We start from the raw sequence: 15,107 nt of genomic DNA on the forward strand, positions 1-15,107 counted from the left end.
CTTTACTTAGGACTGATGTTAGTGGGATGGATTTTTTTTTAAAACAAATCTTGTAAATATCTTCTAAATTTCATTTTATATGTTATGGGGTTATAAAAAATAACCATAATGGTGTGTGGGATGTGACATAAAATCTAATTGACGTGATAAGCAGTTCTTTTTTTTCCAGTCAAATATATACTCTTTTCAGTGAAATTTTGAAGGGAACTTGTTTCTTCTTCCTGCTCTAGGTTTGCTTATTTTTTTATTACTCTTGAAGAGTAGTATTTATGCCTCAACGTATTTTTTTTTCTGCTAAATTTTATTAAAAATCATACTTATGGTCATTGCTGAAAAGAGTATTAAAACAGATTCCTAGAACTGCATTTATCTGTAGTATTCTGTGCTGGTTAATGAAGTACGTTAATTCTGAAGTTTGCAATGTTCAGGGAGAGATGATCCTTGGAAGTACAGACCTTCATGAAAAATTACCTTTTCTTTCTACATTTTGAAAGAATCCCATTACTGAAATATTTTTTGACTGTGTTCTTTGTTTATAATGAGATAAGCAGATATTCATTACACAACAAAATACAATCTAGTTAATGTGCATAACGACATTAATGATAAGAGTTCCTCATCACTTAGAAATAAATGAAGCACCCAGCAACATATGTAATTACAGTATATGAAAAGACACCGGAAAGGAATATTTTTTTCATTTAAGGAATAATTAAAAGTGGAGGTGAACCAAAATGCAGTTTACTCTTTTTACACTTATGTAGCTCATCTAATCAATGTTTGAGCTCCAGAAATGGTCTTAATATGATGCTGTGTTATGTAAGTCAGCCTCCTTTCTGATGATTTCTCCACTATAGCATAACAAGCCTCGTGGACATCTCGGAGCAGATACCAGCGTACAGATCCCCTCCATGTGTGGAGGAACCGTTGTAAAAGCAAAATGGGGTCCTCAGAAAATTGATGCTCGTTGTGAATCATGGCCTATCAATATTTCTGTCAGACATCTAGAATACATAATTTCTGAAATTACATTAATTTATTTGGTACAAGGAAATTAGGTTACAATTACAGAAAGTTTTGAGTTTCCTAGTTCAGTTGTTGTAATTCATTATATGCATTTAGATGTAGCCAAGTAGAAGGTTTCATGGGACAGAATGCCATTCATAGCTGCAGAATGGGGAAGCAATAGGTTGGGTAAGACATTGAAAAAAATCATAAAAAACTGCCTCTGTAACCCGACAAAAAGAAGTAATGCCATTTTTGGGGGTAAAGAAGAGAATGTTAGATAAATGTAAGGAAAATATCTTTCTTCTGTGCAGCACTGGTAGGATGGCTTTAAGAAAACAATGCCTTATTTAACAATGCCTTATTTTGGAATGATGCAGAAGTCATAGAGAGTTAAAAACATAGTTGTGAAAGTGATCTTGGAGTTGGAAAAAAAGATTAAGTTGTATGCTTAGAGAATGTTAATAGTCGGATTGTTGTGAGTAGGTGCTTATGTGTTGAAAAGTTTAATCTTTTACTGGGGAACCTTTAGGTTGCTGAGAAAACCATAATGTTCCATTAGTTGATAACTTGATATAATTAATCTAGCTGCAGGGAAAGATTTTTAAAATGTGAACATTCAGCTAAGTAGCTGATGGTTTGACTACCATGAATCCTAGCAAGACATATTGGTATTGACATGGATTATATCGGCTAAGATTGGCTAGGGACTTGAGCCAAAAATGAGTTTTGCTGAGATATGTACACATATGCTAATACTTTTCTTGATAGAAATCCTACTGTGTGCTGATAGTGGAGGGGATGTGTGAAAGTTAGATAATGTCATTTAAGTAGCTATCTACTTCAGTGTTTCAGATAAAGAGTGCCCGGGAATCTTCACTAAAATCAGAGCCTTGAACAATTCCTTACAAAGCTACCTGAATGATGAGTGTGACAAGATTGACTTGAACTGGAAAGAACTCATGGGAAAAAAGGACTGTAAAGAGCTGGAAAGGACTCATGATGAAGTTCAGACAGGAATTTGAGTACAGAATGGAATAGAGTGACTACTGTATTTTAAACAGTGGTTATGAAGGGGACCTGATGGATGATGCAGGTGTTACTGAGAAGCATTATTACAGTCAGATGAACTGACCATTCGTGGAAGGATAAGTAGAGTTAAAAGCAGATTTTTAAATGTGAGAGGATGAAAGCTAATAAAACTTCTGTTACAAAGAACAGACAGAGAAACATACGGAGAAAAGCATTTATTTGCATTTGGAGAGTTGAATAAAAAACAATGAAGATATAAAAACGATTGAAAGGGTAAATGATTAGATCAGCTGTATTTAGAGGTGAGGTATGGACCTGAGCATGAAATTGGATTCAAGTTCTCTTTCTTGTAAGTAGAAGCAATGCTTTCATTTCTTTATGGAAATAAGTCAAATATTAATGCAGAAACTGGAATAAGAGCTCAAAAAATTAGGCATTGGCTTGGATAACTGTCAGTAGAGTCCTTGTTTTGAGAAAATGAATGAGAAAGCATGACTCCATAAAAGTGATCAACAGATGGTTCCAGTACTGATTCTGCGATTGAAATTTAAGTCTCAAGTCATCATATTTAGAGATGTCTGTATTATTTTTTTCAATGAGCAGAGTCTGTCTGGGTACTAGTTTTCTATGGCTGAAAATCCCACTACAACTTAATAAGCTTGAAATTTAAAAAATGGGAGATCTAGAGAACTTCAGTACTGCTACGTTCTACATAAAAAGAGAATGCTCTCAGATCAGTCAGAAATAATACAACAAAGCAAAAAGGAACACCAGGGGAGGAGAGGCAGCAAAGATAAGGTTTTGATAACTTTTAAGGAAAATATGGCTCAAGTCCAAGGAGGAAGGTAATCTCCCTATGAATCTTTTTGTGAGACTTCCCCCTTCATTCCCCAATTATGGCTGTCAGTGCATAACTTAGGAAATGCCATGCATCTGTGAGGAACTTCAGCAGTGTCTGGAAAGCCACATGTGGGATGTAAAACTGCATATGAAATTATAGCAGTAAATGAACGATGACTGGAAAACAAGGATTTAAATTTGTGTATGTTGGTGAGGTAAGATAGGGCTTTACATTACTGAGGAAATGAACGGTAACAGTCATACAGTGTAGCATGGTCAACAGTGTTGGTTAGGATGAGAATAATATTGCAGAGTATGCAGAGAAAAGACCATCTGTTAAGTCAATTCTGGGTTTCCATCCATAGTCCCCAAGAGTAGATTTGAATGGTGACTACACTTCTGTAATAGTGTTAATGTGTGGAATTAGACAGTTTCTAAGTCACAAACTATGTTACGTGTTTGTTTCAAAAATAATACCACTGCAGCTTATAGTTGCTGCTAGAAGTGGTAATTAACACATATAATCAGTCGGTGATCATGGTGCCATTCATGATGATATTTGATATGATATCAAAAATTATATTTATGGCATTGATTTGAAGTAGTGAGTAGGTTATAGAAAAGTGAATATTTGGGACAAGTCATTCAATCCAGGTAAGACGGAAGGTTGAACAAATAGAAAAAGTCATGAAAGATTTTTTCCAAAAGTACCATTTTGAAATTCTAAGGTCTACTTAGTGCATTCGTAGGTCCAATAGTATTAATCCTCGTTTATTACTGAAATTTAACTGTAGTAACAAAACTTACTGGTTCTGCAGAGTTGTGTGGGATCATTCATACAGAAGAAAAATGCTGTACAGGAAGAAGTAGATAGCCTTAATAGCTAGTGTAGTGAAAACAGAATTCAGGTTTAGAAAGAAGACTTAAAGGTGCCATGTGTGAACCAATAGAGAAAGAGACAGAATGGACAAATTAAAAGTAGAGGATTATGGTTGCAAAAATTGATACTCAGGAAGGAGTCAAATGTGATTGTAGAAGTTATCTCAGATTTCCAAAAGGCTAAGTAAATACTTCAGACTTTTTTTGTTTTCATCTATAAAACAGATTTGTAAAGAAATTTCCTGCAGTGTAGTCTGTGGTTTGTCAGTATTTGTACTGGGTTTGCATGACAAGGTTAAAAGAATATGGTCAATTAAAAACTAAATCTCACATCTTTAATGAAGCCGGTTAAGCATTAAACAGTATTATTTTAATAGGAAACAGGGGGAACATGATAAAGAACCATCGCAATGTCTGAGCCCATCCCTTTGGTACTGCAGGCATATAGGACATCACTTCTCTTACAAACACACCAAGCTCTCTTTAGAAAAGCATTGCCTATCTTAAAATACTGTTCCAGATACTCACTGTCTGTGGCAGCCTGAAACCTTCCAATTCCCACTTAATATTTATTCTTGGAAGTCTATGCTCATCTGATCTTGGTTAACATCACTATCTTAAAAAAAAAACCCCTTTTGTTCCTTCAAGAGATAGAGAACCTTTGTCAAGCATAGCTGTGCTAAACTAAACAAATCAAGCTCTCAGTCTCTTCATGAAATTAACTGACTCCTTATCACTCCAGTTAAGCCAACTCTGCACTTGTTCTAATTTGAATTTATTTTTCTTGAATACTGTGGTGGGTTGACTCTGGCTAGAGGCCAGGTGCCCCTCAAAGCTGCTCTATCACTCCCCTCCTCAGCTGGACAAGGGAGAGAAAATTTAACGAAAAGCTCATGGGTTGAGATAAGGACAGGGAGATCACTCAGCAATTACCATCATAGGCAAAACAGATTGAACTTGGGGACATTAATGTAATTTATTACCGATCAAATCAGAGAAGGCTAATAAGAAATAAACCCAAATATTTAAACCACTTTTCCCTCACCATTCCTTTCTTGCCCAGCTTAGCTTTATTCCTGATTACTCCACCTCCTCCCATCAAGTGGCACAGGAGGATGGGTAATGGGGGTTGTGGTCAGTTCGTTAGATGCTGTCTCTGCTGCTCTTTCCTTCTCAGAGGGAGGACTCCTCGCTCTTCCCCTGACCCAGAGTGGTTGTCCTTCTTACAGAAGACAGTTCTTCACAAACTTCTCCAATCCTTCATCCTTCCCATAGGAGGCTGTATTTCCAGCAACAAAGAGAATTTTTCAGATCAGGAACTTACTTTCATTTTCATGCCTATGTTTTCAAACAAAGTATCTTGTTGCTGGAAATACAGCTTTGTTCATGGGCATTTCAGGTTTTTTTGTTGTTTTGAGTTTGTAAAAGAATCAACTGTAGGAAGGTGATTTATTTAAAGGCCTAGAAATGAGTGCTGCCATTTGTGATATTTTACACTTACATGCTCAAAAGTCAGAGATGAGCAAAGTCATACATTCTCTTTGATGGAAAGTGAAGATTTGTGTGATTTGTGCATCTCACTGACATACCTAATATGAATATACATCTAGTTAATTTCTGAAGGATGGAAAGGTAGAAAGAGTTAGAATAATAGTTGAATAGATTTCATATTGTTGTTGAGACATCATTCTTTTTCAAAGAGTATGTGTTTTTTGCTTGCATGTTTGAAAGGTGTGCCTTAGTGATTAACTTAGTTACAGCTTCAGCAGTGGAGCAGAAATGCTGTAGATGTATTGTTTCTGGTTTTAAGAGGGCACTATTTCATTGTTAAAATAGGTTCTTATTGAAAATAAGATCAGATCAAGTGGCTAGTGCAGTTGGAGACCATCGGAAGGGAAGACTGTATTTTTATGATTAAGTACTTAACTGTTCATTGGCTGATGGACAGCACTTCAGCTTTGCCATCAGTAGTGCTTTGTTCCTAATCCTCCATACTTTACACCAAAAAAAATTAGGAAAATTTGTTTTCATGAGGTGTTTATAGAGCTTGTGTAATCGATTTCTTTTTGAGGTTTTGGAATTGTTATCTGGAAGCTGTTCTTGACGAGTGTTCAGTTTGACCTAGGGTCAGTTCAGTGATCAGGAGTATTTCTGCTACAGGTTGTTCAGCCATTTCACTACATTGGTTCCACAGTGGCAGTGGCTGTGTTTTGGAATTATCCTAAAGTTTTTCGTAAGAGGTAAAAATTTCGGGCATATACTCATGATTGTCTCGTAAAGCATTAGATGAAATTTGTCAGCGTGTAGGAAGATATAAAGATGATTTGTTGCCATTTAAATTCTGTTATTTCGTTTGGTCTTCTGTTACCACAGATTATTTATGGAGAAGACAAGAGCAATGTGTTTGCACAATATTTCTCCAGTTAATTTTAATAAGTTACATCTTTTCATATAATATGCATTTCAAGGGACTGATGGATATTATGGAATCACAGAACAATTTGTGTGTGGAAGAACCTTCAGAGAACATCTAGTTCCAAATCCCCTGCCGTAGGCACGGATGTCTTTGACGAGACGAGGTTGCTCAAAGCCCCATCCAGGCTGGCCTTGAACACTGCCAGTGATGGGGCATCCACAGCTTCTCTGGGCAACTTGTTCCAGTGTTTCACCACCCTCATAGTGAAGAATATCTTCTTAATGTCTAACCTAAATCTGCCCTGCTGTAGTTGAAAACCATTGCCCTTGTAAGCAGTCCCTCCCCAGCTTTCTTGTAGATCTCCTTGAGGTACAGGAAGGCCGCTATAAGGTCTCCCCAGAGCCTTCTCTTCTTCAGACTGAACAACCTGAACTCTCCGAGCCTGTCTTCTTAGGAGAGGTGCTTCAGCCCTTTGATCATCTTTGTGGCCCTCCTCTGGACCTGCTCCAACAGATCCATGTCCTTTTTGTGTTGGGGGCTCCAGAATTGGACACAGTACTCCAGGTGTGGCCTCACCCAAGCAGAAGGAAAGAATCACCTCCCTTGACCTGCTGGCTGCACTTTTGATGCATCCCATGGTACTGTTGGCTTTCTGGACTGTGAGTGCACGTTGCTGGCTCATGACCAGGTTTTTATCCACCATTATCCCCAAGGTCTTCTTGGACAGGCTCTCTCAATGCCTTCATTCTGCAGTCTGTTGATACTGGAGATTGCCACAAGCTAGGTTCAAGACTTTGGGTTTCCCCCTTGCAGAATCTCTTGGGTTATAATAACGTAAGTAATCTACATCCTACTTAAGTAAACAAAAATCTTTGATCTGTGCTGACAAATCCATGCAATTACTGATTTTTTTTGTTTTTATTCGTCTGAAATGTCACTCTAATCTCCTGTTTCTATAGGAAACATTTGTCGCTCTCCAATAGCGGAAGCAGTTTTTAGAAAACTTGTAACTGATGAAAAACTTGAAAATAAGGTAAGCTATTTATTTCTCTTCCTGCCTAAGAAATAACTGTCTCATAGCCAGTTAGAAATATAAGCAGTGAGACAGGAAACATAAAAATATAAATTTGTTTTTCTGTAGTGGAGGATAGACAGTGCAGCGACATCTGCCTATGAAATAGGAAGCCCTCCTGACTATCGAGGACAGACTTGCATGAAGAAGCATGGCATTACCATGAGTCATATTGCCAGGCAGGTACTGTACTTTAATTTCCTTTAAATATGTGTATGTATTTGTTTTGTTGTTACAGTGGATGACAGACAGCGCTGCTGTTTCAGACTGGAACGTGGGGCGCTCCCCAGATGCAAGGGCTTTAAGCTGTCTAAGAAATCATGGCATTGAGACAGCACATAAAGCACGGCAGGTAGAAGAGAGTATATTTTCTTTCTTATCCGTATCCATGCTTTGTTTAACCCTAACCATTACAATCACAAAAGTCCTTTGACAAATGCATGGTTAAGCATCAAGTAATAAATACTATATGCAGTTTTTCAAAGGATTCCAACTGGCCTAACTATTCTAGTTGAGATTAGTGAGTTTCTTGATACTAAGCTTCACTGGACGTATAAGTAGGAAGCACTGGAGCAGTTTCTGCATTATAGAAAAACCCTGCCTTCAAATGTTTAGTATTTTGGGCATTTTTCTGAAACATTTTTCAAAGTACTTTTTAAAAATGGACTTATTCTAGTAATCTGTGATGCTTCTTTAAGCAGAGAATTATATTTTTATTTAGCTGGTCCAAGAATACCTGTTGAACCATTGCAAAAAGCTTCTGCTCTTGTATAAAGATCTTTTAAAAAAAAACCTTAGTGCTAAATTAGAACAGAGGCACTCAGACCCAAGATTAGTAGCACAGTTGGTGGTAACTTCAGAGGAAAATGTACCCGTGACGCATTCTTAAGTCAAAGACAGGTTTGTCATTTAGTAAAATCCTCCAAGTTTTGGTAAAACTTCTCAGTTTTCATTAATAAAAAAGAGGTGTATTTCCATGGTGCATTCCAGAGGGATCAGAAATTTATGTGTGTCTATTTAAATCATTCAGACACTCAAAATAAATGCACGTAACTTACTTCACTTAACTCTGCTCTGGATATAAGATACTCCTTCAGGGCTTGACCTTTAGTTAGTGTAAGTTTATGCCACTAGTTCTTGTACAGACAAAAAGATCAAGTACTCTTGCTGTTATCCTCCATTTCTGTTCCCTTCAGAATTTTAATAGACTTTGCTGAGGTCATATTTACTTTCTTTACTTTCAAAGCCTACATGTTTAGGTTTTTAACTTTTTAAAACAAATTCCCTCAATTAGTCAATTGCCCTCTGCTGACCTCTCCTGATCGTAATCTCTGTTACATAAGACCAACAGGATGGAGCACAACATCCTTTCAGATCTTCAATGCTTTACTATTAAAAAAATTGGTACAAAAAAGTCTGTTGTGGTCTTTTAATATTCCAAGTTCTGAATTTTCTATTTACCAGTGCTTGCGAACAGCATTATTTATCACTTTACAATCTAAATGGTACTGAAACTCGTCAGTCGGTGTTTCACTCACAGTAGTGTAACATGCTTGTATACTTAAAAGATAAGCCTTGGAAAATTGAGAACTGCTCTTGGGTATTACCAGAGTGGCTTATGAGCAGTTAAACCAAAGCAAAGCATCCAAACCCAGTTGATCCTCTGCCTTAAACCAAATCTATATATCCACCTTTGACAGAGGGGGAATGAGAACACTTCAATGAAGACATTTGCTTTTACATTCTGGCAAATGGAGAGATTTTTAAAGCAGAACTGCCTAAAATGTTACATGTTCAGGGAGAGAAGATTTAACAAGAGTGAGGCAAATAAAATGAAAGATTAACAGGATAAAAAATTTGTTAAAAGCATCCCAGGACCACCTTTTATAAAGAAAACTTTTGAATTCCTGAACTACAGGTGGCTGTTTATTTTGCACTGATGTTAACTATGTAACTCCATTTTGTTTTTTTTTTTTCCAAATTTCTATCAAACAGTCTCTGCTGATTCTCTAAGCTGTAGACCTGGTATGGTCTTGTAGTACTTCTGGAAATGGAGGGACTCAGCACTCTAGAAAAGGACTTTTCAGTGATAGGACTTTTGAGTGATCAGGTTAGTACAGGTGAAAGTGTATTTGTTTCACTACTGGGGACAAACTCAAGGATAGAATTTTGTGTGTGACTTGATTTGGAACAGATTAAGAAAGATTTAGTACAGATGCTGCAGAAATAGGAGGGATTTATCTTCTGGTGCCTTCAAAATACTGTTATGATTATCTCATGCAATTATCCTCTTCACTCCTGTGGAAAACTGTTACCCACCCAGTGAAAGGCACTTTCTTCCATGTAATTTTGTGCGTAATTAGGATAATCAGGGATTTTATCTTTTTTTAGTCAAAACTGACATGAGTGCTGCAGGAATGATTTATGCAAGGGAGAATGTTAAACTGATTATGTCCTACCATATACAGTGATCATTTATGTGAATTTTAAGTGAAAAGTGAAGTATAAAAACAAATGTATGTATATATATAAAATAAAGAGCCCTTAACATTTTAGTTGATGGTAAGTTGCTGCGTGTTTATGTACCCCTTGAAATTTTTTAAGCAATAAGTCTTCATGAACAAAACAGATAGGTATTTATCAGTTTCACTTTTTTTCATGCTGGGGCCAGAATTGATTTCTGTATGACTCATACCATGCATTTGCCTTAAACATGAAACTGAGATTAAAGGAAGGTTGTTTTAAACACTGTTTCACAACTGGATAAATTTGAGTATAGCTGCTTCTCTTTGGTTTTTAGACAAGGAAAAGGAGATTCCCCCCTTGTAAAAAAAGGGAAGAGTTTAACAAATAAATTGGAATGATGATCTTTTTCTCCACTGATGGTCTTTAATAATGATTATATGCACGTTTGTAATGTAAAGTCATTGTCATCTGTGTAGTTCTGTCCAAAGTTGACCTACCTGATCTCTCCACTACTCAAAATGTTTTACATCCTCAATTTCTTTGCCCAAAATAGCAGTTTTCATAGTTTTGATGAATATCTTCAGTTCACTGGAGTTTGTTAAATTAAGCTTTTTGTATTTAATATTGCCATAAGGCTTAAGAGCACAAGCTGACCAGTAATCTTGTTTTTAGGGCTGCATTTACAGCTGTGTTAGTGCTGGTTTATAGAGTAGTAACTGCCAGCTTGTCAAGTATACTGGGACTGTAGGAAGTATGGCAGGTGTGGTTTTCCTTGTCACTGTTTTTTTATTCTTATGTATGCCTGTAGGACAAAGAAATCTGTGCCCACCTATTTCCATAGGGGCCAGTGTTTAGCTGTTTAGAGAAATCAGAAGCAGCTTGCAGAGGTACTGCTTAGAGTTGCCAGGAAAACAGAGCTATTTCCACTGCAAAAATATTTTTGTAGGTCAAAGGCACTGCATGAATACAGCAAATATTTTTACAGTGGTAATAAACAAGTCTGCATTAGTTTTCACCATTAACCCTTTCTTTTCAAATGCTTCCTTTCCTCCTTTATTCCCCATTCATTTTTCCTCATGTGGAATGTTTCATTTATGGCTTTAGTCTTGTGATAATTTCTCTAAGTCTTCTTACTCCCTGTTATGAGAGTTTAATCGGTGCCCATTTGCTCTTTGCAGAAAAAAATGAGGTTTTTTGCCATCTAAAACTTTTTTTAATGTGCAAGTGATTTTTGCAAGTTATAACTGACTTACAGGATAATGTGCTTTGCCTTTTTTTCTGTTTACTTGCTTACTCCCTTCTCTAGCCCATCCTTCCCAGAGACACCTACCAGAAAAACCTGCACTGAACAAACTTCCCAAGTTTCTTGGCTGTGGTACTGTACACAGGACTAGGCAAGAAATACAGTCTTACTGTGATCTCATTACAGATTTGATTCTATTTATTCCTCCTCTTTATGAACACATCGCTTACATATCTTAGGCTAGCATACTGTGCATTGTGGGCATGGTCTGGGAAGATTTTACCATAAGAAAAAGCTTAAATGTGAATTAAAGTGTAATTACACTGGCAAAATCTACAGCCATCCCTATTCCAATACAGGTACATTAGTACTTAAGTTCATGGGTTTATCTGCAGTTTTCGCCTACTTTGACTGAACTCAGATTTCTGGATTTAGTTAATATTTGTGTTTAGGAGTCAGTAAGCTACAAGGAAGAAAAAGAACAGTATGATGGTAGGAAGATGCACAATAGATGCCAGATTTTTTCACATCTTCTCATAAATTTTGTGAACTTATGTGGCATAAAATACTGTGAATGCGTTTGTTTTTAGGAGATTCTAACTCATACCATCATACTTCATCTTTGAATTTCACTTGGTATCGTTTTCTGTGTACTCACAAGTTGGAAGTAATGCAGCTCATTCTAGGTTACCAACAGTTTTGTTTTCCTGTCAGGAACATAATTAGTCGTCCCACAACTGGAAACCCGCTTTAGTTTCAGTAATCGGGAAGCATTAGAAGTGTCACTTGTAATGATGTTCTAAGTTGATGCATGAAGTGTTTATTAAAAAAAAAAAGTGTTGGTAAAATTGCTAACTTTCTTTGTGTGTGTGTGTGTAAATATGCAGAAATGGATAAATAATTACAAGAGTATATTTAAAATGCTTTAAGTTATTGTAAAAGTTGAGGAAGGTTTTATTCTTTCCACCCATGTCTCTTAATAAATCAGAGCTACAAAATTCTAAAATACTTCCTTCCCCCTCTTTATAAATCAAACACAGCTTGTTGGCTAAAGCACATATTTTTAATTCCAGGTTACTAAAGATGATTTCCAGACCTTTGATTATATACTTTGTATGGATGAGAGCAATCTAAGGTAACGTATGAAAAAACTGGAACAATTTCATATGGATCACTTGTAGTAATATTTCATGTCACTTGGAAGATGATGTCATGTTTTAGTCTTGCTTTTTTTTGGTTTTTGTGTGTGTGTGTGAATGATAACCCAACAGATGAATTCTTTGCTTCTAGTAAGTTTAATGAGCTACAGGTTACTGGTTTATTTGTGTGATACATGACACTGATTAAGGACATGGCAATTCAGTATACTTGGAGCTACAGATGTGCAGGCGATGCCGGTATAGTTAAGAATGAGGCTGTACTGCCTTGATCGAAGTGATCTGTTTTTCTAATTGCATGGGATTGAAAAGACACTGTCGAAACTTGGAAGGGATTAAATATATTGTAGAGTGGTATTTCTTCTTTTTTTAATAGAGTAAGCTCTGGAATACAGTTGTTAGCTGGGAGAAACCTTGTTGCCATTAGTCACATTCCAATGAAGTGCATCTTTGAGACAATCTGTGCTTTAGAAAGATTTTGTCAAGGACCTGCATTGTGTGAAAATTTGGATATCATTAGCAAAATTTGTACTTAACATACATATTGATGATTCGGGTTAAGGGGCCAAGCTTTATTAAACTTCAAGTGTCAGAGTGCTTGTAAGGACTATTACTTGTAAAATTAGCTAAAAAAATACAAAAACCAGAAAAAGCACCACCAACAAAACAAAACCCAAATAAAATCCTTTTAGAGGCATGTAAAGACTTTTAGAAGCAGCACTACTTAACTAAAATAAGTATAATTTTGTTGATTTTTTTAGAATATGTTGGATGACCTGTCTTACACAGACTGCATGAATGTTGGGTATATAACACTTGGCTTGATTGCAGTATGTCAGGCAAAGACATGACTAGATTTATTTTGTTTCCACTTGGAATTCTTAAATGTAAACTTCCTTCTGTATTAACAATTTATACGATATGAGCTGTAGAGCAGAAAAAATACCATGACTCTAATCGGGCTATTGCCACTGCTACACTTAAGTTTCACCTTAAACTTGCACCCAGTTCACCCATTTTCCCTGGGAACGCCTGTTGGTGGCACTAGGAGGGCAGGCTGGTGTTTCAGGTGTTGGTGGAGTGCCTCTCATATCAGAAAAGGAAGATTTGGGACCTCCCTTCTCCTTAGCACCCGAGCCACCTGGCCAGCTCCTCTTCTTTAAGTGCTGTGCCAAAAGCCTTGAAGGATATGGCTGGACATTTCTTTTAATAGTAAAAGGGTAGAGAATTTATTGAAAATCTGTAAATTTTTGCAGTAACTTATTAGTTGATAGAGGAGTCCTGATTTTTCTTCAAGGAACAGCAGTATTGTAGTCTCGCTGCTATTCCTAAACTATCTGAAATTAATTTCTTAATCAGAATTAATTAATAAGTAGAATTTGATTTCTTAAAACTAATAATGCTTATGAGTGCAAGTATTGACATATTTTTTGCCTTTTTTTAATGCTAAGTAAAATGATTTAGTGTGGGGATCTGTAATATTAAAGAATTTAATAGGATCTGGCTGTTCAGCATTGTGAAAGTCGTAGTCCTGAGCTGCTCTTAATCTGAAGATAATGAGAGGTACATTTGAACTTCATTTGGGATAATGGACAGAAATTTGTAAGTAGGTGGGGAAGATGCTGTCTTAAAACCCTATTTTATGTCAGTGGGAAGCAATTTAGAAGAAAGGATGTGACAGCTGATGAAACATTACAGTATGTCAAAGGGAAGATGGGTCTTGCTCACTAATCACAGAATGTGCTGGGCTGGAAGGGACCATTAAAGTTCATCTAGTCCAACCCCCCCTGCAGTGAGCAGGGACATCTTTAACTAGATCAGGTTGCTCAGACCTGACTTTGAATGTCTCCAAGGATGGAGCCTCCACCACTTCTCTGGGCAACCTCTTCCAGTGTTTCACAGCCCTCATTGTCAAGAACTTCTTCCTAATATTTAGTCTGCTATTTTCTGTTAATTGAACGTACTAGTACTTCATATGAGTTAGAGGCAGTATTGAGAGTACTTTCAGCATATCAGTTTAAAACACTAGTTCTGAACTGATGGGAGAAGCTTACCTGTACTCCTGGAAAAATATCTAGATAATTTTTCTTCAAGACGCTCTAAAGGTGGATATTGAAAGTATTGGTTGATTTGAAGAAGTTGATGAACTTACTGTTACAGAGCTCTGTCAAGCCTTAGGTTGAGTGCTTGACTGTGTGTTCATGCTCTGAATTAAGTTTATGTATATGTTCTCCATACTCAGTTAAAAAACCACACAAACAACACACAAGAAAAACAAAACCAAACAGCAGCATAGAGAGTCCACAAAATCTAGAGTCCAGACTCGTATTATTTTCCTGTGTTCTCTAGAAACAGTCCTGAGCATCTCATGCTGTTGGCAAAAAAGTTCTGAAGAAAAATTCATGGCAAAGTTTTATTTTCTCTTTTACAGAGATCTGAAAAGGAAAAGCAACCAGGTTAAAGACTGCAAGGCCAAGATTGAACTATTAGGATCTTACGATCCTCAAAACCAGCTTATCATTGAAGATCCATACTATGTATGTGTAAGAAATTCTTTGGGTGGCTTGATTAAAACTTGTGTATGTATAGTATGTAATCTTTCCAGATCCCACAGTTGACATGTGACATATAATCCAATGTTATACAAATCCAAGTGTAAACGTGGGTGGTTTTTTAAATTAGTTTAAACAATCCAAATTATTGGAATAGGAAAACATGTCTGTGCTTCTAACAGTTATTTAAATTTAAATAATGCAGTGCACCTATATTTTCAGTACTGAGTGGATCCCTGGTTGGTCAGCCTCCTTGTGAGGAGGATGCAGTCAGGAAAGATGGAGACAGATGGTCAAGAAAGTTGAATGCTATCCACCAAGAGCAATCAGTTAGATTAAGATCCTTCAGTTTAGGAAAGAGAAGTAGATAAAGGTGCAGTAGGGTTCTATAAAGTCTTGATATCGTGGGAAAAGGTGAATAAGAATTTACTGTTCATTCAGCAGG

At 36.6% G+C, this 15,107-nt stretch overlaps 1 protein-coding gene across 1 annotated transcript in view; it reads left to right on the forward strand.

The window, feature by feature from the left end:
* The first annotated feature begins 7,123 nt into the window (after positions 1 to 7,123).
* ACP1 (acid phosphatase 1, soluble) overlaps positions 7,124 to 15,107 on the forward strand; it is an 8,780-nt gene continuing 796 nt past the window's right edge. Inside the window, exons 1-4 of the mRNA XM_009876807.1 lie at positions 7,124 to 7,205; positions 7,314 to 7,427; positions 12,027 to 12,088; positions 14,542 to 14,647. Of these exons, the coding sequence (XP_009875109.1) occupies positions 7,386 to 7,427; positions 12,027 to 12,088; positions 14,542 to 14,647 (210 nt within the window). The 5' untranslated portion in view covers positions 7,124 to 7,205; positions 7,314 to 7,385. The remainder of the gene's footprint in view (positions 7,206 to 7,313; positions 7,428 to 12,026; positions 12,089 to 14,541; positions 14,648 to 15,107) is intronic.

This window comes from Apaloderma vittatum, unplaced genomic scaffold (assembly GCF_000703405.1).
Source record: "Apaloderma vittatum isolate BGI_N311 unplaced genomic scaffold, ASM70340v1 scaffold17249, whole genome shotgun sequence".
In the NCBI taxonomy this organism is placed as follows: Eukaryota; Metazoa; Chordata; class Aves; order Trogoniformes; family Trogonidae; genus Apaloderma; species Apaloderma vittatum.